At 43.3% G+C, this 22,944-nt stretch overlaps 1 protein-coding gene across 1 annotated transcript in view; it reads right to left on the bottom strand.

Moving 5' to 3' along the window:
* SKAP2 (src kinase associated phosphoprotein 2) overlaps nucleotides 1–22,944 on the bottom strand; it is a 101,951-nt gene that overhangs the window by 59,930 nt on the left and 19,077 nt on the right. Inside the window, exon 4 of the mRNA XM_033165256.1 lies at nucleotides 22,221–22,328. Coding sequence (XP_033021147.1) covers nucleotides 22,221–22,328 — 108 coding nt within the window. The remainder of the gene's footprint in view (nucleotides 1–22,220; nucleotides 22,329–22,944) is intronic.

The raw sequence follows: 22,944 nt of genomic DNA, 5'->3' as shown, positions 1-22,944 counted from the left end.
GCACTTTTCCCTTTGTCAATCAAGAAAAGAATCTGGCTGACTAAGCGGTTTTTGTGCTTTTCCCCCTTTACCACCTCTGCTAGATGCCATAAGGCAGAAAATCCTGGGTTAAAAGGACAGAATTCCATTTTTATGAATGGAAACTGAGGTGGGGGGGGCAGAGTTACCTAACTCAAAGTAGGCGTACAACTGTACAGTCCTCCTTTCCTTTTACACAACAGACAAAGGCCAAACAGATTTTCTAAAAAGTGGCAAATAAAATAAAACATTCCCCAAGGCTCGATTACTTCACATTCAGAGATAAGCAAATAGGTGTTGTTGTTGTTTTTTTACTTTACAAGCAAAGTCATCATTCTCGAGGCAAAGGAGGGAAATTCTAGCAGGATGCAGAACCCTTGAAACTAGCACTAAAATTAGCAGATACAGTACTAAAGGCATGATTAGATGACCACTTACAAGACAGCAGTTTCGTTGTACCGAATAGGAGAATACCACTATGTGCAATATGCAATATGTCCCTTCAGAGTCGTTTATGCTATAATTTGCTGCTCCATATCGCCATACATTTTATTAAACTCTCAAAATGCTTCATTTTTTTGCCCAAAGATCAAAACGCATTTGCATTATTTATCTATTCCCCATCCCCCACACCAAGCATCCACTCTTTCTGGGCTTTTCATTTTTTCATTTTCTCAGCAAAATAATAACTCTTTGGACCTTGCAGGCAGCCAAGTACCAGGGCTTTAACCATCTGTCAACTGGCTTGGATTCAGCAAGCATGCTCCCATAGTTTGGGCTCTAATTGTGTTTAATGCTGCACTAATTATTTCAATGGGGAATAATCTTGTACAGTCAAAGTTGACTCATTTTATAAACTGGAAGCTCCTCAGCTATAAATTGGCAGGTCTCATCCTTCATTTCTCCTAAGCGTTGTGCCAAGGGGGAATAAGTATATGGTTGCTCTGTGACCAAATGTCATGTGCTGGGCAGAAACATTGATCCTGGCTATTAATCACTCCACAAGCCCTCCCAGTAATCAAAGGGCACAGCTGCAGTGATATATGACCAATGTCAAAGCAGAAAGCCCTTTACAAGACTGCATGCCTACCAGCTGATGGCCAGTATGTAGTACAGTGTGCACACTAGCCAGCCCAAAATGCCCAGGCTAATTAATCACCACCTCTAACTGTTCATACTATCATTAAACACCTTTATTGGCTGAATTATCTGAGGATTCTTACCCCGTAATTGCTTAGGTCTGGAAGCTATGAACCTTCTCACCTGGATACACAGAGCTGACTATTACCTGCCTCTGGACCACCCCCTGGCCTTTCATTCTCTCCTCGGAAGAGTTTGCTGACCCAGCAGTGAACCAGTGACGAGGAGAAAATTGGATACCTTTCCAACCGATCTTGGGATGGTTCAGTTTATTGGGAGAACTAAATAATGTCGGGGAGGTGGGGACGGGGGGGGGGGGAAATCATTGGATCAGCTATAAAATCTACTCATTCGGACTTCTATTCTCAAGGGGCATGAATGCCAAATGCAGAAGTCAGAGGTGCCAACTTGAATTAAATATTGTGGGGGCCCAGGTAAGCCCTACCCCACATAACTGATCACATGACGCAGTGCACACACACTATTTGAATGGGAATTCCCATCATCTTTGTGGGGGCCCAGCCCCCTCAAATATTTTATTGTGGGGGACGAAGCCCCCACTCCCCCTGGGAGTTGGACTACATTTTTTAAAAAATCTGAAAGCCAAAGAAATAAAGATTACAATGAATGCATCCATTCAGGCCAGAATCCGTCTGCCAGAACCAACTCAAGGCATCAGCACCAGCACTAAAGACTAAATGACTTCCTTGATGCTGGTTATCACTTGCTGCAGATCTGGAGAAGGGCTGTAGCTCAGTGGTAGAGCATCAAGTCCAATCCCTGTTATATCCAGAAAGGACTGGTAGAGAACCCTGACTGAAACCCTGGAGAGCTACTGTCAGTCAGTGTGGAAGATACTGAGCTAAATGGACCCAATGGTTTGACTCAGTATAAGGCAGCTGCCTGGCTCAACATTTAGAGAGTTGAAAATACTGGATTCTTTTCCTAGCGTCTCCCTTTGAATGCACTTGGGTTTATATGGAGCTGGTTCCATTTTGGCAGACAATAAAGGGAATTGTGACAATGACCCAACAATTTGAAACCCATGGTTCCTATTCATTTCCATGTGATGCTTGACAACTAGCAAAAAGTTGAGTTACGCCGAACGAATCGATTCAGTTTTGAATGAATCACAACGTACAGCTCCTCGTGAAACCAATATTCAGGACACCCGTCATGGATACCTTAAGAGCCATGGTAATCAATGAAGAGACTGTTTTGGAAGCAAACAACTGGTGGAGGCAAACAGCATTCTGGAGAGAGTTGAAGGCATTACTATAGATGTGTCGTTACTTGTGGTATACACACTTATTGTTATGGCCCGACTATCATCTCCGGTCAAAATAGAACACATATAAATTGTTTTTTTTAAATAAAAAAAAAACTTGCCTGGCCAAGAAAATGAGATGTGCTTGCATACCGTGGTCAATGATGCTTGCTCCATTCTATACAAATATTCGCTGTGGGTTAAACCACAGAGCCTAGGGCTTGCTGATCAGAAGGTTGGCGGTTCTAATCCCTATGACGGGGTGAGTTCCCATTGCTCGGTCCCAGCTCCTGCCAACCTAGCAGTTCAAAAGCACGTCAAAGTGCAATTAGATAAATAGGTACCACTCTGGCAGGAAGGTAAACGGTGTTTCCATGTGCTGCTCTGGTTCACCAGAAGCGGTTTAGTCATGCTGGCCACATGACCCGGAAGCTGTACGCCGACTCCCTCGGCCAGTAAAGAGAGATGAGTGCCGCAACCCCAGAGTCATTCGCAACTGGACCTGATGGTCAGGGGTCCCTTTACCTTTACAAACAGCTTGCAGTAAAAGAGGAACCCCAAAAATATTGTATGGGATTAGAATTGATTATTCAAAGAATGCCAGTAAAGGCAATACAGTCATACCTTAGTAGTCGAACGCCTTGGTACTCGTACGTTGCGGCTCCCAAACAATCGAAACCCAGAAGTGAGTGTTCCAGTTTTTGAACTATTGTCCGATGCGGCTTCCGCTATTGTTTCCGCACATTTCGGAAGTCGAACGCATTCTGTTTGAAAACCAAGGTACGACTGTATAGATTGAACTTTAACTGCACTGACAGTAAGGGCTGAGCTTTCTTCTGCTCAAAAACAATGTACTGAGCTGGAGTGAAAGCAGGCCACAATGTTATTGAATAACCACATTCAAACACAGATTTTGGCACTGCAGATAAGGATTTTTAACAGACTGACACCATTGCTGGGGGAGGGGGAGGGATGATGGTGCAATGAGGAGCCACAGCAGTGGCCCTTCTCAAACCCTCCAGGGTAAAGGTAGACCAGAAGTTACAAGAAAGGAAGTAGCACATAAACATACAGTGTCTGCCATTCATGAACCCAAAGCCCAAAATGTGGAGAGCCAATGGCTTGTGGCCCACAGTGCACTGAAATCATAGAACTGTAGACTTGGAAGGGACCTCGAGGGTCACCTAATCCAAACCCCTGCAGTGCAGGAATCTCAGCTAAAGCATCTATGGCAGATGGCCATCCAACCTCTGCTTAAAAACCTCCAATGAAGGAGAGTCCACAACCTCCCAAGGAGACAGTTCCACTGTCAATTCAGAGCTGCAATTAATTGATTAGTGTGTTGTTTGGACAACAGGCAACAGGAATCCTGAGGTCCTAAACAGCCCCTATTTTCCCCTCCCCTTTAATTCACTTTTGCTGCTTCTGTCTTACTTTCTAGGCAGCAATTCAACAGGTTAAGCCATTTCTGGTATGAAAATACAATTATGGAAAAAGCTTCATCATGACCGTACTCCCTATTGTGTGTGCTATGCCATGCCCTGCAAGGCAGCCATTTTGTGGTTGACACTCCCCATCACTCTCTCGAAATTCAAAATGTGCTTCTTGGTTGAAAAAGGCTGGTGACTCCCTGGGCATGGACTCTCCAGGAAGAGCTGACCCAAGACATTTTGGCACCTATGGCAGATTACAAAATGGCATTATTTTCCCTGCCAGGGAAGATAATAATAATAATAATAATTTATTATTTATACCCCACCATCTGGCTGGGTTTCCCCAGCCACTCTGGGCGGCTCCTGACATAATAAAAAAGTGATAAAATATCAAACATTAAAAACTTCCCTAAAAAGGGCTGCCTTCAGGTGTCTTCTAAAAGTCAGATGGTTTATTTCCTTGACATCTGATTGGAGGGTGTTCCACAGGGCGGGCGCCACTACCAAGAAGACCCTCTGCCTGGTTCCCTGTAACCTCACTTCTCGCTGTGAGGGAACCACCAGAAGGCCCTCGGAGCTGGACCTCGGTGTTTGGGCTGAACGATGGGGGTGGAGACGCTCCTTCAGGTATACTGGGCTAAGGCCGTTTAAGGCTTTAAAGGTCAGCATCAACACTTTGAATTGTGCTCGGAAACGTACTGGGAGCCAATCTAGGTCTTTCAGGACTGGTGTTATATGGTCCCAGTCTCCATGTTATTGAGCAAAAGGGCTTATCCATTTACTGCTTCCTGATGCTTTCAACTGGAGAGGCCAGAGGTTAAACCTCAGACCCCTGGAATGTACAGCATGTGCTCTATAGGTACGTTCATTTCAGGCATGAATTTCACCCGCAATCCATGACATTTAAAGCACCTCTTCTAAGGCAGCCAGTAGCCAGGAGCATGAGGAAACTTAGCATGGGGCGGGGAGGAAACTTTCCCCAACAATTTGTTGTTGTTGTTGTTCAGTCGTTCAGTCGTGTCCGACTCTTCGTGACCCCATGGACCAGAGCACGCCAGGCACGCCTATCCTTCACTGCCTCCCGCAGTTTGGCCAAACTCATGTTAGTAGCTTCGAGAACACTGTCCAACCATCTCATCCTCTGTCGTCCCCAGAGCCGTCTCATCCATTGGGGCTGGTGGCGCGGCGCGCCAGGGCGCAATGGCCTGGAGGGCGCCTCCGTCCTCCAGCCCCGCTGGCAGCGCCTGCCGGCAGCGCCCTCTAACTCCCGGCAAGGGAGCTGGCCGGCCACGCCACGCCCTCTGGCTGCCCAGCAGAGCACAGGAGCACAGCTCTGCGCGCCCTTCCAGCGCTTCCGGGACGGGAGGCGAGGGCGGCCGGCTCGCGCTCCCGCGCGCAGCCGGCCGCCCACCCGATGGAGCACAAGCTGCCCAGCCGCGCCGCCCGGCTGCGCCGCGCCATCCGGATGCGCGCGGGAGCGCAAGCCGGCCGCCCTCGCCTCCCGTCCCGGAAGCGCTGGAAGGGCGCGCAGAGCCCCGCGCCGCTCCAGCGCCACGCCCCTCATCCCCCGCTCGCCCACCCCCCTCCCAAGGGGCGGCAAGCGCGGGTGGGAGGCGGCGGAGAGGCAGCATGGCGGGGGCGCCGGAGGGATAGCCGCGCCAGGGCGGCAGATCCCCTTAAGACGGCTCTGGTCGTCCCCTTCTCCTTGTGCCCTCCATCTTTCCCAACATCAGGGTCTTTTCTAGGGAGTCTTCTCTTCTCATGAGGTGGCCAAAGTACTGGAGCCTCAACTTCAGGATCTGTCCTTCCAGTGAGCACTCAGGGCCGATTTCTTTGAGAATGGATAGGTTTTATCTTCTTGCAGTCCATGGGACTCTCAAGAGTCTCCTCCAATTTGTAGGTATCGCGAAAAGATTTCAGAACCTCAAACTTTAATGAAAGCTGAAAATTACTTTTCAGCAATTTGACAGAGAATTCGAAGAAGAATTTTTTTTTAGATAGATTACCTGGCGACAAAAGTGCTTTGAGATCTTTGCACCCAAAGTAGGAAGTGCTTTTAAGACAATTAAATTATTTCGCTTCGGGCTCTGTCTTTTCAATTTGAGCTAATGACACCATTTAAGGATGGTCCATTTAACTGAGGGCCTTTTGCGAGGCAGACAGACAGAAGGCAATCTGGTAGTGTTTGGTAGGATTTTTCCATATTTCAGAATTTAATACTGAAAGGTTTCCATCAAATTCTCCCATTCAAACATTCATCACCAGAATGAAAGAATAATCTCACAAGATAAATGTGTGGCGGGTTTTAAAGAAGTTTCTCCAATGTGTTTTTTTTTTCTTCCCTCAAAAAGGAATCAATTTCATCCTAATGGCAATTATGCCACTGTGGAGTAATAACAGTATCAAGTTGGCTCAGTCTTTCCTCCTGCCTCTAGAGTGCGCCCAAATCACTCCTATTACTTCTGGCTTCAAGACCAAATTTCCTGTTTCTACTCTATCAACATGTGTATTAGTTTAGCGTTTCTAGAAGAGGAAGAGACTGCCAGGCCTGTGCCAGGCATTTACCAAAGGATACATACCCTCCAACATTTCTCCGATGAAAATAGTAATAATATCCAGTAATACTAAATAAATAAATAATACTTTTACTATTTATACCCCGCCCATCTGACTGGGTTGCCCCAGTCACTGTGGGCAGCTTCTAATATATATAAAAACAGAATAAAACATTAAACATTTAAAAAAAACCTTCCCTATATGGACATACCTTGGAAGTGGAACGGAATCCGTTCCGAAAGTCTATTCGACTTCCAGAAATGCTGGACTTCCTAGGCGCGGCTTCTGATTGGCTGCAGCCAATCGGAAGCCGCGCCGGACATTCAGCTTCCGAAAATCATTTGAAAACCAGAACAATAGCTTCTGGTTTTCGATCATTTGGGAGCCAAAACGTTCCAAGTTTACAGGCGTTCGGCTTCCGAGGTTCCACTGTACAGGACTGCCTTCTGATGGCTCAAGGGCTGGATAACTCCATAGCCTCCAACATTTCTCCAATGTAAATAGGGATGCCCTGAGGAAAAGCGGGACATTCCAGGATTGAATAAGAAAACGGGACTGCTTCTGTAAATCCAGGACTGTCCCTAGAAAGTAAGGACACTTGGAGGGTCTGAGGACAGTGACAATTGTACGCTTCTTCAAAGCACTTCTGTTGCATCTGTTCTTCCTATTATCCGGGAATTCTAAAAGACGCATCATCATAGGGTGTTTAGCACCCACACGCACTGCAGTGGAAAACCTAAGCCACATGTGCCCTGTTCCCAAATGTTGTTCCTTGCTTCAGAGCACAACAGCCCTGCTATGAAATGCATTAAGAGCTCCACTGCCCATTAAGGTTTACTTGCTTTTTTCCCCCATACCTGCAAACACCACGCAGCTCCTTTCTTGTAACTGCTGAGGAAAAACAAGCATACGTAGCAATTTCATGCGCACATCGGATCACCCACAGCATTGTGAATACAACAGAGCAGCTATTAAGCAGAAGTCCTGATTAAGATGAAAGAGAAGATGAGGTGTTTTCTCCTGTCAGCAGTGGGAGAGCCCTGCTGCTAGTATGTGCCGCGCTACATCATTGCCAGCATCTGCCTGCTCATGTAAAAACATGAAAGTTGCTGATTCTGAGGCAGGCTGAAATTAAAATGTGTTTCCCCCCCACACACACACACACAATTCACCAATATCTCCAACTGCATCATGACTCCACTGTGGTCTCGATTCAACTTGATTAACGCTTGGCGGTTTCACTTTGTAGCAGGGAAGCCGATTTTAAAAAATAGGTTTGCTCAGGATGCAAGGATTCTCACTTAAAATACCATAGATGATGCAGTTCCAGGCGTCATTCAATTACTATTGGGATGTGCCAGATTTGTTGTTGTTGTTTATAGAACACCAGGTAAAACAGAAAAATCGGAAGTGCCTATACTTACACACAGAAGGCAAGGAGTGGTTTAAGAGTGCTGGACTAGGACCTGGAAGACCAGGGTTCAAATCCCCACTCAGACATGAAGCTCACTTGGGCCAGTCAGTGGCTCTTGTCGTAGGCCTACCTTATAGGATTTGTTTTGGGAATAAAATAGGAGGGGTGCAAAGCATCTATGCCACCTTGAGCTCCTTGGAGGAAAGGTAGGATATAAATCAAATAAACAAATGAATAACCACCTGCAGATATGGCCACGGCTGTTTAAAGGAAAGCCAGTCCCACCCTCCGACATGGACAGAGCATGGCATAGCATGGCATCAGGTGGCATTCAGTAATGTAAACTGCTACTTTTCTGTGTTGCACTACTTTCAAACATGGCACAGTTTGCTCCTCGGTCTATAAACAATCCCACTACCATTTGGGGCTGTTGGGCGCTCCTGATTCCCCCATGTACAGTTAGTGCCACATCCTAGTATGAAGTAGCACATTTGTTTGGCTTCAGAGTCTTTGGTGGTTGCCATCAAAACGTACAGAAGTGCTTAAAGGGATCACAAGTTACAAAATAAGTGAAAACCTCAAGGTTAATGGCAATTACAAAAATACAGCAGGGAGCTCCTTAGGATGAATGTGATAGAACACCATTCGCATGAGAACATAACTGACAAGATGGAACGTGTCCAGAGGAGGGCAACCAAAATGGGCAAAGGCCTCGAAACGATGCCTTATGAGGAACAGCTTAGGGAGCTGGGTATGTTTAGCCTGGAGAAGAGAAGGTTAAGGGGTGATATGATAGCCATGTTCAAATATATAAAAGGATTTCATATAGAGGAGGGAGAAAGGTTGTTTTTTGCTGCTCCAGAGAAGCAGACACGGGGCAATGGATTCAAACTACAAGAAAGAAGATTTCACCTAAACATTAGGAAGAACTTCCTGACAGTAAGAGCTGTTTGACAGTGGAATTTGCTGCCAAGGAGTGTGGTGGAGTCTCCTTCATTGGAGGTCTTTAAGCGGAGGCTTGACAGCCATCTGTCAGGAATGCTTTGATGGTGTTTCCTCCTTGGCAGGGGGTTGGACTGGATGGCCCTTGTGGTCTCTTCCAACTCTATGATTCTATGATTTTGCTGAAGGAGATACCAAGATCCACCTAAATCTGCCTTCTCCAACCTCATACCGTCCAGATGTTTTGGAATGCAGCTCCCATCAGCCCCGGACATCTGCAGGGCACCAGGTTAGCAAGGCTGACCTAGTACATCATCCTGTCTTCAACAGCCAGCCAGAGGCCTCTGGGAACTAACAAGATGATTGCGCGTATGATAGCAGTTCCCTGTTTGTCCACAGCATCTGGCATTCAGAAATATGGTGCCTCCGTTTATGGAGTCTTCATTTAGTTATCATAGCTAATAGCTGTTGATAGACCCACCCTCCATGCACATATCTAACCCTTTTTGATGTCATCTAAGCCAGTGACCATCACCACATATTGTGGTAATGAATGCCATAAGGCAGTTATGTGTTGTGTGACAAGTGTTTCCTTTTCTCAGTCGTAAACCTTCTGCCAACTGACTTCATTAAATGGCCCTGCATTGTAGCATTGTGTGAGAGACTCCAATTTCTTACCAAACATTTTCTTCACGGAACGCGTTGTTTCACAAAATTTTGGCTATGCTTTCCCTTATTTTACTTTAAAAAAAAATATGAACTGAAAAAGGTCGGAATGCCTTTCCTCGAAGGAGACCGGCATGCAAATAAAAACCAGATGGCATTAATGGAAGTCAGCAGAACAGAGCAGAAAAGTGATTCCTGACATAAAAATAACCACAAAAGAATATATAAGCGCATGGCAAAGGTTTACAATAGGCGTACCAGTCCACCTACCTGGATGGTTTGAACAATGACTTATTGCATAGGGAACTATAACTTGTCCCAGCCCAGTGGCATTTTATTATTTATTATTACATTTCTATCCTTTTCTTACTTTGGTGAAATTCAACACCCAACTCAAGTGTTTTCATGGGTTGCTATTTTAACTTCATATTAAAGTCTTGAAAATTAAAAAAAATAAGATTTAAAAAACAGCACTAACTTGTAAGCACAATTGTAAAATTCTATTATGTGTTATATAAACTAGTGACATGCCCACCAATCGGCAGGAGGGGTGGTATCTGCAGCACGGTCCAGCTTGCCATTTTAGAAAAGGGATTTTCCTAACGGCAGCGCGATAGGACTGGTCAAATGCTGTCAAAAAGCAAATTCTGCTCCTGAAGAGACTTTCTCTTATTACTTTTCCCTAGGGGGGTGGGTCAAAAGAGGGGCATGCCTTACACACAGACACACAGACACACACACAGTCTCCAACAGCCACTGAACTTACTAGGAGTTCACCATGCTGTTTCCGTTTTATATCTCCAGGCAAGGCAAGGCTGCCTTCCCCAGAGGAGCCATCCTTTCCTCCATTTTGCTCTCCCTGTCACCCAGTAGCTTCTCTGCTCATCTCCAGATAAACCCAGTGGCTATTCTGTTTCAGGCGGCATTTGGGGAAGCAGGAGGAAGGTGAGCTAATCTCACTAAAGCTGTCATAATAAATGGAATGAAATATGCATTAGAAAGCTCTGCCTTTGAAGGTCTGGAAACGACAACAGGCTTCATGAACACACCTGTACACACGTTTGTGCATGCCTACCCAGACAGCGACCTCTCTCACGGCAACGCTGTTCAAATGTCTGAAGAAAGGCCCAGGATTTGCTCCCCTGGCACAGACAGTCAGCACTGCCAAAACTGACAGTGCTGACTATGTTGACACTGTGCAAGAAGAAGTGGTTCCCAATTCAGGGCTAGGAAGGATGTTTGCAGCCCCGGAAACTGTGCACAGACCCTTTTCCTCCCACATGTGCTTCATAATCCAAATGATGGTGCATTAATGCAATTCTGCCGGCGTATCATCCTTGTTCGTTCATGGATACCGTCCTCTGAAGAGAACATAACAAACATCCAAAATCTGAAATCTTCAGTCATTCTTGCTCGCAAAAGACAAGATGGGTTATCTTATGCAGCCTGAAAACAATATAAAAGGCACAGAGTGCGCTTAGGATGCTGTTCAGAAAATCAAGTTTTACTGATTGTTAATGAAACTGAAAAGTCTAATTAGCAAGACTGGGGGATTTAACCCCAGCATTTTGGCCAAATACCAAGTTGGTTAATTACATCTTCCTAGCCAAAAAAAAAACAACCCTTTGTCACTTTAATTAGATAGGCTATTCCTCATTTCCTGGCTTTAAAATGTTCTCGTGGGTTCACAGTACCACTGCGACAGCTTCCTAAGTTCTACCCAAGAGGCAGCTGCGTTTGATGTTAACACAATGATAATATATCTAGGTCACAGATTATATCCCAGGAAGCACTTCAAAATATTAGTATCATGCTTAACTGTGTTGCATTAAAATACTCTGAAGAAATAACTCACTAAAACACATACAGCTACCCACATTCCACAAAGCGAAACCTAATTGGTGCCCAAGTGCATATGTGGGAACCCCTCAAAGGAAAAGTTCTTTTGTGAATCAGAGAGGCGCGGGGGGGGGGGGGAGCTTCTCTGAATTATGCTATGTAAGCTCCTTTCAAAGAGGCACACAAAATCAACCAGCTAATTTTATAAAGCACTTCAGCATACAGTAAGAGCACTTCAGTTTTAATACTGCACTGTTATAACTACAAACAAAGATGGGGGGGAACCATTCACGTTGTTGACTAGCAAATAATTTTACACGCCATTAAAATGCTATGATCTATGCATCTCTTAACGGTATTCAAAGTCTAACATGACAGTTCTCATTTTCCTTTTAGTAAAATTAGTAAAGCTGAAATAGTTCGCACCAATGCTAAAATATATGTCAGAAATACATGCAAAGCTAGTGAGATGTGCCTAACTTTCTACCGTGCAAAAAAAAAAAAAACCTGACTGGCTGCATAATCCTGCACATGCCTGCTCAGACATGTCCCATTGAGTTCAATAGGATTTTACTCCCAGATGTGTGCATTGCAGACTATATCGGCTCCATACCGTGTGTGTGTGTGTGTGTGTGTGTGTGTGTCTGTGTATTACCCTACAAAGGGATTTGGAAATACACCGGTCCTCTTTAGCCAAATAAAGACGTCTGCATTAGTGATGTACTCTGGCAACAATTCCAATAAATTAGTATTTTAAGTGGACTGTTATATATTTAATCCTGTCTTTTTTTCCTGTGGCTGCAATTTGTTTTCACTGTTTTTAATATGGAATTTTAAACTGTAATCTGCCCTGCGAGCTGCTGGTGAAGGAGGGGCAATAAACAAAATAATAATATTTAAAATGGTTTCATGTAACGCAAAACTCCTGTCAGATATTGCAGATCCATAGTAATGTACAGAATTACTTTACTATTGTAAATTTGGAAATCTTAAACGTAATTTAAAAAAATACACTGGGGGGAGGGGTTCTATAGAGTCGTAAATTTTCAATACCAGAATCTAAAATCAAAGATTCAAGTTCTACAGGAAAAGTGTAATAACCTCTCCCTTAGCAATCCTGTTTTAAATATCACAACAATATGAATATACACCCCATGTGACAACGCGCTCCTTGTTCTGTTCTATTAAGAAAAATAACGGTGGCTGAAAATAAAATTCTTCCAAAAGATTTGAATATGAATACACCGAAAGTCAGAACACAGCTGAGGAGTGAAGAAAGCCATAAAGCTATAAAAACCAGTGTGCGATTTCCTGGTCTGGCTTCTTGAGGTCATAAAACTCAAAGCATCTTTCCCAAACAGTCCTCACTCAGTTGTGCCTTAACTATTTGGGTTATAAATACCGGTACTTTTCATCTCCTGACACGTTTTGTTTTTTCCCCAGAGGCTCCATTTCCTGTGGAAATTGTAAATTCTTTACATATTACCATAATAACCAAACACATAGACGCAGTATTATTATGGTCAAGGAGAACTGAAGTGCTCCCCGTGATAACACACATGGGTATTAAAAGCCTTATTCTGAGTGGGAAAGGTTAATATCTGAGAAAAGCTGTTTCAAACTGTGATGAGAACGCATCATTTTGACTTTGCCGGTAAAACACAGTGTGTTATAAACTCGGCAGCTAGAAACGTACTGCCTCAACGCTCCGCCTGCAAACATCTTCATCCCAACCATTTTTTTCCCAGCAACAATGGAACCACTAGAAATCTACAAAGGACAAATACAAAATTGGTTGTAGACTCTTATGGAACAACTAAGCCATCGTTTGCCTGTCAGGAAACAATAAAGCATTATTCCACCATCACACAAAAAAGGGGGTTGGGGTGGGGGGAGAGAGAAAGACCCATTGGAGACAGTATAGTTCTGTCGGTTGTGAAAATGTGCAGTTGCTAAGAGGCAAATATGCCCCTTGTAATCAAATAGCCCAGCTCAGCACTGCTGCTGGCTTGGGGCGAAAAGCAAATTCCACCAGCCACAAACTTAGAAACAGTCTTGAATTATTTGTTGCTGACCGCTGGCTGAACTCTGTTCTGATGAGCATCATCACCATTAGCCACTTCTCAGTGTATTCCATCACCCAATGGCAACAGCAGCATGCTACAGCTCAGGCTACGAGAAATTGATCAAACAGGGTAATGAGACTATTTCTTCACGGAGGTTATTTTAAATGAATATAAATATTTTCTTTCTACATAATTTGCCACAAAAGGTCACCGAGCTCCCCGTGATTCTAAAGAAAAATGCGGCAGAATTTCCTATCTCCGCATTTGAGTGAAACAAACAATTTCCGTGGATTTTCCTCCTCTTCTTTTTTTTTAATGGACGGTGGCATAAATCTTAATGGACTGGCAGCATCCTATACAATTGATTAGAGGAAACATTTAAGCTGCACGTTTTAGTTACAGCTGAAAAGATATAATGCAATTTCAGAAAGGATGTATAACCAATCACGACTTGCTGATTATAAACCTTCCACAGAGGAACATGGGTTGTTGTTGTTGTTGTTTTGCTGAACAGCCTAAACTTTAACGCACACAAATTGAACGCATGGGCTGGGATCCAAAGAGCCTTGCCCAGTGTTGCATATATGTGCTCCCTTTTCCTGCTGCAGCCCCTCCAAAAGCTGCTCCGGTGTGGCCATATGGGACCATATTGAGAATCAGCAACCCCTCCACACACAAGCTGGGTCCACACAGGGCTGCTTTCCATTGATGCATGAGATGGTTTGGATCCCAGTACCACCATTAGGCTGAACACACCTAGAATTATTAGGATAAAATATCCGAGGACCGGTTAGCAGTTTTCTATGGGATCCCTTCTTCATAATGAATTTTGCATCCCTGCTACTGAAAATTCACTTAACGTCCAGGTGCATTTTAAGCTTTGGCAAGCTACAAAGAGAAGGCGAGCCCCTTATTCCAAGCTTTGAGTGTAATTCTCAAGTATGATTTTTTTCAGCAGTCTCTCTCTGCAGAATTACCATTAAATGTTGCACATAATCAGAGTGCTTCACCGACTGCGGCAAGGAAATACCCGCAGTGACGAAATATATCTGAATGAAAGCTGTTGCTTAGGGTTTAGGGAAGAGCGTTAAGGTTTAGGGAAGAGCCTATAATGAAACAAACCCTTTCATTAAGGGCTTTGATAAAACAGATAACGGGATTCACATACACACACCAATACTGGCATAATTTTAAATTTAATTTTTATGAAGAATTTCAATGAAGAGAGAGACTATACTTTTATAGTGCATGCAAGCTGTATTGTTCTTTATAATTCCAACTCTTGAAAATTATCTAATGCATATATATTAAAGGGAGGATGCACCAGCTAAAGCACAGGTGGCTAACCTCTGCATTCTTGGGAGCCGGTCTATTTCTCAAGGGGCCAGAAATCCTTCATAGGTTGCCAGGCTCTTGAGGTACAGGCTACCTGCTTTTGGATCACATGCACACAGGTAAAGTTGGGGCACTATGTATAGATTACACCTGTATACATTGAGCTCTTTGATGGACAGTCTCCTGCAAGTACCCCACTCACCTGTAGGAGACAGCTAATACCAGAAAGAGGGCCAACTTTGTGTTGCCCCCCAAATTCTCCCTATCTTATTATTTTTCGGCTGCTTTAAAATACCTTTTTTAAAGATATTGTTCTGTGCTGCTTTTGTGATCTTGTAGCCTCTCTGTGTCTTACGGTCTGTTTCTTATGTATGTGCATTGCTGCAGCGTAGCGGAGGCAGTTTTCCCACTTCACCACTTCTTTGCTTGAAATGTGACCAGGAGGCCCCATTAATGTCTTTCTGTACATGCCCTCTAAAAGCAATGCTCAGCTCAGGCAGAACTACACCACGGTTTCACTGTATGTTTAGGAAACTTAACAAATCAGGATTAACGCTGACTGCAGTTAAGTGTTATGTCCCTTATCCATCACAGAAATTTTCAGTATCTGGAGCATCACTGTCAACCGATGCAAAATGAAAACATATAGACAATACAAAGTATTCTCCAGAATGATCAAGCGTAGTTTCCATTATCAGTATAGATAACTCCAGAAGGGTTAATTTCTCTGCTGAAGCATCAGACTAACTGTGGAACCTGAACTTCTTCGAAGCAAACTACAGGCAAACAATATCTTCCCAAAATGTCTCCAGTACAGTCCTGAATTCTCAACGTGTCCACAAGTGGGATGGGAAGTGCATACAATTACCAATTAAAATCAATAGTACAGGAAAATTAGCAGCCACTAGCAGAAGAACTCTAATCAACTGCCTAGCCATTTGACAAAGTCCATTGCAACAGCAAAGGAGCCATCACAACTTCAAGTGCCAATGAGCCAGATGGCATCACTGGAAAAATTATGCCCACAGACTGGCAGCCTGATCCTGTCATCACTGCCCAAGGGAAGTAGTAATGAAAACAATGAATAGTTAGATGTGATAGAGTAAATCAATTATCACCAACTCTCTGCAGCCTTCCCCTCCCCCTCCAGATTACTTTAGAAACTTCTTTCTCCTAACTACCAAGCACCTGGTTAGGTGAACAGGTTCTCATCCATTCTGATGACAAGTTAACTGCCAATGGAATAGAATGAGATGTAATGTTTTTTTGTGACTGACAATGCAGCATCTCCTAATCTGGTAGCTGGCAATTATTGAGATTAGTTAAATGTATTTCTAAGCATTGCCATGAAAAGCTTCCTACAGGCATTGGAAATATGTGCACCGTGAAGCTGCATTTTGTGCTCTACTCACAGAGTTGTTTGCCAAGAAATCACTGAGAAAACTCAAAAGCAAGCAAGGAAGTTTAAAGGCAAGAGCTTCTGCATTACGGCTTGGGATTCCCATCCCTCGCAAGACAGTTGGGGGTGTACACGTTAATATCCTGCTGGGGCCAATGGGAACCTTAGTTCAAGCATAATTGCCATATAGGGGAATGATCTTGTTGAGATCAGTTAGATGGGCCAACCCTCCTCCAACACTAAAATCTCAATGAAGATTCTCCTCCATTCCAATAGGAGGCTTTTTAAAATCCCAGTTCCTATGGCAGATAAAGGCAGATGTCAGCAATCTTTGTGCATGAACAGATGACCATGAAAGCAAGTGAATATCCACTTTTAGCTTTGGTCTCGTATGCTACAGATATGTGACTCCTGGAGGTTTAGCTGTAATGGAATGAGGCCCTCGGGCTGGAAAAAGTTCCCCACGCACAGTGACCCAGCATGCAGAAAGCTATTTCATTGCACAGCTTAAACTATCTAAACTTCTCATAAGAATGTAAGAGCAGCCCTGCTAGATCAGGCCATAGGACCATCTAATCCAGCATTCTGTTATCACAATGGCCAGTCAGATGTCAATGGGATGCCCACAAGCATCCTACACAATTAAGGCTGAAATGCTATCTGAAGCAGGAAAGGGAACACTAGACAAGTGTGACACCCTTCCTCCATTACTTTCCCAAGAAACAAGACATGATATCCAGTGTTGTTTTGGAGTCTATTTCCCAACTTCTTGCAAAAAGCAATAATCCAAGCAACAATAATACCACTGCTTTCCTAAAACATCACTCACTTTAAGACATTTTTTAATATGTCAGACGAAGCTGGGCGCAAGTTCTACCACTTGCATACTGCTATAAAGCCCATAAGGGATGCGGGTGGCACTGTGGTCTAAACCACTGAACCTCTTGGGCTTGCCGATCAGAAGGTCGGCGGTTCGAATCCCCACAACGGGGCGAGCTCCCATTGCTCGGTCCCAGCTCCTGCCAACCTAGCAGTTCAAAAGCATGAAGTGCAAGCAGATAAACAGGTACTGCTCCAGTGGGAAGGTAAACAGCGTTTCCGTGTGCTGCTCTGGTCCGCCAGAAGCGGCTTAGTCATGCTGGCCACATGACCCAGAAGCTGTCTGCGGACAAACGCCGGCTCCCTTGGTCAGTAAAGTGAGATGAGCGCCACAACCCCAGAGTTGTCTGCGACTGGACTTAATAGTCAGGGGTCCCTTTACCTTTACCTTTATAAAGCCCATAGCCAACTATTTGCAATGAAACAGAGGGCATTGCATAGGGGCTGCAAAGGAAACTTAGAAGCAGTGCAGTGTGATGCATCCAAGTGAAATACAAACGAAGGGGCAAGAAGCAGTGAAAGATGTCTCAAACAACTGATGTTTAAAATTTAGCAGTCTTAAACTATGAGGAGGAGGATTTATCCAACAATGGCCAAAAGGGAACGGAACATGTTTTTTTTTACCCTTAGAAGCTTGGCAATACAAGGCAGAAGGAAAACTCTGGAGAAGTCATAAATGCAAGGTGGCAGCAAGCCGGTAAAGATCCTTGTTGGCAAGAAAAAAAGATGGCAGAAAAGTGTTCGTGAAAACAAATTACCATCTAATAGGGGTCAAAAGTTCCATACAGAGAATAGTGAACTAGGAATCTACCCAGTACGCCTTCCTCCACCGTGCTATACAACACAGCCCTAAACCTGAATTGTGGTTTATTGTGATTACAGCTCCTACAGGACTGAGAATCTGTGGCTGTCCATTAGCTCAGTGCCAGTGTAAGGGTAGTTGGCACCCTAGGAGAGCTCTGAGTCACTGCCCCTCTTCACTCATATTATAACCCTCTGCGCATGGTAAGAAAAAGCACACTTTCTGCTTGTCCCACATCCTCTAGAGCAGGCTTCCTCAACCTCAGCCCTCCAGACATTTTTTGGCCTACAACTCCCATGATCCCTCGCTAGCAGGACCAGTGGTCAAGGATGCTGGGAATTGTAGTCTCAAAACGTCTGGAGGGCCGAGGTTGAGGAAGCCTGCTCTAGAGGAGCTGAGGCTCATCTCAGATTAAGTCAAGGTGCGGGGGAGAAAGCCAATATAAAGGAGATCAGCATCAATTCCTGCAAGTGCGGAAGCAGGAAGGAAAGGGTGCTACAATCGTGAAACCTGCTCCTAGTTATTGTTATTATTTATTAAATTTGTATACCACTCGATGCCCATACATAGTTGTAACTGTACATGCAGCACATATGACTGAGTTGAGCTTAGGGCAGCTTGCATGTAAGAGAAAAGTTTGCGGTGTAAAATTGCTGCAGTTTTTCTCTGCTTAAAGATAAAACGATCCTGCCTGCTATAAATCTGTAGACGTGTTTGCATTTCAATATTGGGGGGTGGGGGTGGCGGAATAGCACGTCTCTCTTCAAGAAAACAGCAATGCTAACGATGTGTTGCACACAAAACCACACCCCTGAGCTTTTCTGATTTCCAAGTATATCAAAGGAATGGTTATAGCACCATCGGGTCAAGGTCTATTCCTCACCACAAACGTATTAAGAAGAACAACGAACGCGCAACACTGCTGTACTATACAAGATCCTGTCGTTTGTTTTGCGAGAAACCCGGTCATCAATAAGTTGTTGTTTTTTTAAAAAAAAAATCCTATTCAAAAAACAATTATCTGGAGTCTTTTGTATCGAGAAGTACCACACCTTTCAGACAACTGGTATTAATGAGCAGGCATGACTATAGAATCTCCATCCGTTTTTCTGACAAAGCGGCAACTACTCCAGCCTCTCATTGAAATTCCATTAATCTGGTGCAGCCGGCTCCACTGTGAAAATCAAAACTCCATCTAACCCTTTATCAGTTCACAATAACCTACCAGTGAACTCTGCCTGTTAGCATATAGCAAGTTATGATTTGGCTATCAATCAGGCTGCGGGCCAATAAAATAAAAGCCGGCCAGGAACAGGGTGTCTGGCGAGAATTCTGCATCTTGCTTTATTCTTCGGCGTGTTCCTCGGCAATTCTTCCCACCTTCCCCTCGACTTGCCGAACCTCTTTCTCTAACGTGTCTGGGACCCTGCACGCTTCTCTTCCCGTGCAATTTAATTGCTGCCGGCAATCAAGACAGAGCATCACTGAAGTGCGCTTGAATTTCATTAGAAGATATAACTTATGCCACTTTACTACAGTACCTAATAAACCATAAAAGAAACCCAAACACATATGGCTGGAGGGAATAACTGGAAAATTAGGTGGCCATTGGGGAATGGAATGAACTTTTGAACCAAGGAAACGGTGGGGTGGGGGATATTTGTTAGAAAACAAAGTGGGGGGGTGGGCACGAGGAGGCAGACTTTAAATACATATAGAGATATGGGGGGCAGAGGGTTGATATTTTCAAGACGTACAGAAATTTATCGACATAATAAAACAAACACATGTTTATAGCTTATATAATCGATCAACGTTTGGATCCCGAGTTCATGCCGAACACTTGGCGACAACCGAAAGGACAAAACTTCATCAGATTTGACAAAAAGGCCTTTTGATGACCTGGGCTAACTTAGTTATACTGTAGTTGCTGTTAAAAATAATTACCTTCTTTCTAATTAATGCACACTGTTAGTCAAAGGTCAGACAAAAAAGCAGGATTTTTTTCCATACTACAATGTACCTACAGTTCTGCAAGCAGATTTTTGCTACGCATTCGCAATTATCTTTCGACAAAACCCCAAAGTCAAATCAAAAGTTGGTTAGTTTATTTGTTTGTTTATTAAAAAAACAAACTTGCAAATGTTGCTTTAATTCTTTAGGTGTGCTATAATTACTGAGTGTAGTGGTTTCCATTTAAATGGAGAAAAACAGTTTACTTGGACATATAGCAATTTCATTCTTCTCAATAAGCGTTCTTGCAATCTTAACACCCATTTCTGAATCTGAATATTTTAGGTGTGCGCAATCACATGGAGATACTGAAACAAAGTTTGCGCATTTAAAAATACTGGGTGCCAACAAAAGCACGAACAACTGAAACAAGTCTGAAGAGAAACAATGGGTTCAATTTGGTGGAGGTTGACCTTAAATGTATTTAACTCCTTTCTCTGTACACAGAAGCCTTCGAGATCCGCTGGCTATGTAGAGATTAATATAGATTTGCTTATTTTAACTTACAGAGCAGATATCAAAATGTCTGACGTAGAACAAAGCGAACACAATTCGCACCAGAGAAGGATAAATCTGATATTTAACCAAGAGACAAACAGCTAAATTCATATTTGCTTAGTTTGTATATCACAGCAAACCATAGTCTGAAATTATGGTGTAACTTGAATGAGCAGCATGCTAGTGCACACTGCTCAAATGTACCTGCTACACATCCTCTCCCAGGTGTGAAACAAACCATGGAGCAGCTGGCTTAGCATTACAAACTGATCAACGCTTGCACTTAGTTTCTCTCCCCCCCCAAAAAAACCCCCAAAAAACCCACCCCCCTGAGCAGAAACCAATACTAAAACAGCCACTCCACAATTGGTTGCCCAGACTGGGAAAGGAAGGAGCAAAGGGGATGTTGCGTCTTTACTTTTCATTTAATAACCGATGATGTCTGCTTCACCTTTGGATGGTGATGTACATCACCCTGAATTTTTATTTTTGAACTGAAAGACGGCATTAAAAAAAATTCCGAAAATAAATAAATAAAAAAAATCTGCAACAAAGTTGGAAACTTCTCAAACAGATTACCCGCATATTAATATTGGTGGTACTTAATGCTCGAGTGTCGGCACCGTCCAATTCGCTTTCGCAAACAAAAATGGTTGTCCATTTTTAAACAAGCAAGGAGAAAACACTTCTTGCAACCGCTTCGTTATGCCCAGTGTGCAGTAAGCCATGGGCAGAAAACACAGCTGCATATTTTGTTATGATATAAACCACTTCTGTCTTTACGCCGTTTAACGCCAGGGGGAGGGGGGGAGAGATTCATCTAAAAACTGCATAGAATCTGTTTTGCCAACAAATATAAAAGGGGTAGTCAAAAGCTAAAGGTTATTTTATTGCTAGTTTTTCCTTTACTGTAGCATAAGTTGAATTCAGCAGAAGAGAACTCCGATGTAAAGATCCTGTTTTCTGAATCAGTTGCTAGAACGTTCATCACTTATGCACATATTTGACTTATCCCTGTTCTCCAATAGATATAATTTTATACCTCATAAAAGCAATATATGTTTCCAAAGGGAATAATCCGAAAAACATAAAATGTGGAGTAGCATGTTGCAGGGAAGCATTATTTTCAAACAGCAATTGAGTTGGAGCTACACAGTTTGATCATCATATGACAGAAAGGAAGAAAAAGTTGCTCACTTCCAAGTCTAAAATTCGGAACGACTAATTAGTATACATTGTTATGTGCATGCAAATTGTGATCTATCAACACTGTCAACTAGCAGAAAGAGATAGCTGCAAACAATGATGCAATAATCCCCACAGAACATCCCCACTTGTTCTTATCTTCAAAAATGTAAGAATGATTAAAATTTGATATATAATAAACTTGGACTGGGGGAGTACTGTTCAAATGTAAGCACCAAAAATTGTTTGAACGAGAAACGTCAGTACATTAACGGGAAGACACACCATAAGAACAATTAATTTAATATTTTATGAACTCGCTCTGTTTCAAGTGTGCCACATGCAAAAAACACGAATCCATCAAATGAATTCTCTTTCATTATTTATACACTAAATAAAACAAGTACAATAAAATTAAGCAAGAAACTGATGCTGAATTAAGAACAGATTTGTCCTAAAGGGGAAAAAAATCCGAGTGTATCAGTTGCTGATTCATTAGTGGGGAAAACAAAGAGATCTATTTTGGTTACTGAAACAAACAAGCAAATGTGCATTTAAAATAAAATAAAATCCCACTGTATCTTATTTTTAGCCACTAGAGAGAGCTCTTCAGTTCCTTAAGGGTCTTGTGAAGGTAAGGAACAGGACCCACATGGTTCGCTGCTCATCTGTTTCCCAAGAATTTCACCACCTCAGAGACACTGACAGGCCAACAAAACTCCCAAATCACTGTGATTATGGTACCTTGAGACAAAGAGAACCACTTACCATCAGAGGGGCCTTCATCCTCTTTATCACAGCGGTCAGATGCTACAGAGATATTGTCAGGAGGCACAGGGCAAGGGCCTTCACGCTCTTCCCCATCTTCCAGTTCTCCTGCACAAACCAAAATATTTATCAGGAGTTAAAACAGGCTCCTTTCAGTTTAATTATACACATATTCATCACGAGCTGAATTTCAAAGTAAAACATGACCAAAAAAAAACCCAACCCGAATCCAACAGTAAGCTTTTCCCTCGTCTCAGTTACCTCAGAAGCATAGTTGATATAAAAGTTACAGTAAAGAACAGGGGTGCCAACTTGAATAAAAATGGGGGAGGGGGACCAGGTAAGCCTCACCCCACAAAATTAATCACAAGATGTGGTACACATACACCATTTGAATGGCAATGCCCATCAACTTGGGGGGGGGAGCTCAAATGTTTTATTGGAGGGGGCAATAGGAATTGGCTCCTATGGTAAGGTTACTAGTTGTTTTTTTCAATGAATCTGGGGACACTTTTCAACTTCAGTCGGAATAATAGGATTTTGTCAGGGGACTGATTTGTAAATCCAGGGACTGTCCCTGGGAAACGGGGACGTCTGGTAACCTTACATGGTAAAGAATGAGAAAGAAGAGTTGGATCCAAAGTAAAGTTAGCTGAGCTTAAAATCATAAAATGTGATGTTCAAATCATGGCTAACATTCCATTAATTTCAATCGAGCTAAGCT

This window comes from Lacerta agilis, chromosome 12, assembly GCF_009819535.1.
Source record: "Lacerta agilis isolate rLacAgi1 chromosome 12, rLacAgi1.pri, whole genome shotgun sequence".
NCBI lineage: Eukaryota > Metazoa > Chordata > Lepidosauria > Squamata > Lacertidae > Lacerta > Lacerta agilis.
Note: the sequence above shows the minus strand (reverse complement) of the source record. Positions and strands in the feature narration are given on the sequence as shown.